Consider the following 927-nt stretch of genomic DNA (forward strand, 5'->3'; position numbering starts at 1 on the left):
ATATAATAAAATATATTATATAATGTATATAAATATATAAATTATATAAAACCATATAATTAATTTTTAATCAATTTTATAAATTAATATAATTTATAAATGGATATAAATTTAATTTAATATGAAAATTAAACCAGGCTTGGACAGAGAAGTTGAGTTCACTGTGGGAGCAGGAAAAAAGCTGCAAGGACAGGATTCAGGTACTTACTGCTTTCACCATTTTGTCAAATTCTTCTTGAGAAATGAAATAATAATCGAGTCTGTTCTCTTCCCCAAAATAAGCTGTCCTGGTGGTGTGACAGGGCCTGGGAGATTGATGGGACAATAAAGAAATAACCTGTTTTCAATCCCTGGAACAGCATAGGAAGGGGGGAAAGAGGGAAAACTGGAAATAATTTCATTTTTAAGCAGCAAAGAAATATGAGAAATAGAAAGAGGTGCAAATCACACCCCTAAGGCTGCGTTTTTGAAGGATTAACCCATAAATACAATGAAAAAAGTTAAATGTAACGGGGTATTTTGGCTATAAATCCCTGCCCAGCCCAGGCTGGCCTGAGCTGAGGCTGTCACAGCAGCCTGGGACTGAGAAATGATGAATCCATTTTTTTTCCCCACTTCTGTCAGCTCAGGGGATGATAGAAAGTCAAATCCTAAATGTGGGAAAGGAGCTGGGATGGACTGTGAGGTTAAGAAAGAGCTCAAAAATCCCATTTTTCGACAGATCCCTAATGGGAAGGGGAGGAACAATCCTGAAACTGGGGAAGAAAGTGGGATTGAAAGGCAGGGAAAGTAAAAACCTCAGCTACCTGAGCTTCCCACCAGGATAAAACACTAAAACCCACCAAAAATCCTCAAAAATCCCTGCTAATTAATGCAGGGAACAATTTCAACCAGTTCTCCTTCTGTCTGGAAATCAGATTTTTTTTT

The 927-nt window shown here is 37.2% G+C and overlaps 1 protein-coding gene across 1 annotated transcript in view; it reads right to left on the bottom strand.

Moving 5' to 3' along the window:
- Positions 1-927, bottom strand: part of LRGUK (leucine rich repeats and guanylate kinase domain containing) — a 24,913-nt gene that overhangs the window by 3,655 nt on the left and 20,331 nt on the right. Inside the window, exon 12 of the mRNA XM_033514357.1 lies at positions 209-305. Within this exon, the coding sequence (XP_033370248.1) occupies positions 209-305 (97 nt within the window). The remainder of the gene's footprint in view (positions 1-208; positions 306-927) is intronic.

Source organism: Parus major, chromosome 1A (assembly GCF_001522545.3).
Source record: "Parus major isolate Abel chromosome 1A, Parus_major1.1, whole genome shotgun sequence".
NCBI lineage: Eukaryota > Metazoa > Chordata > Aves > Passeriformes > Paridae > Parus > Parus major.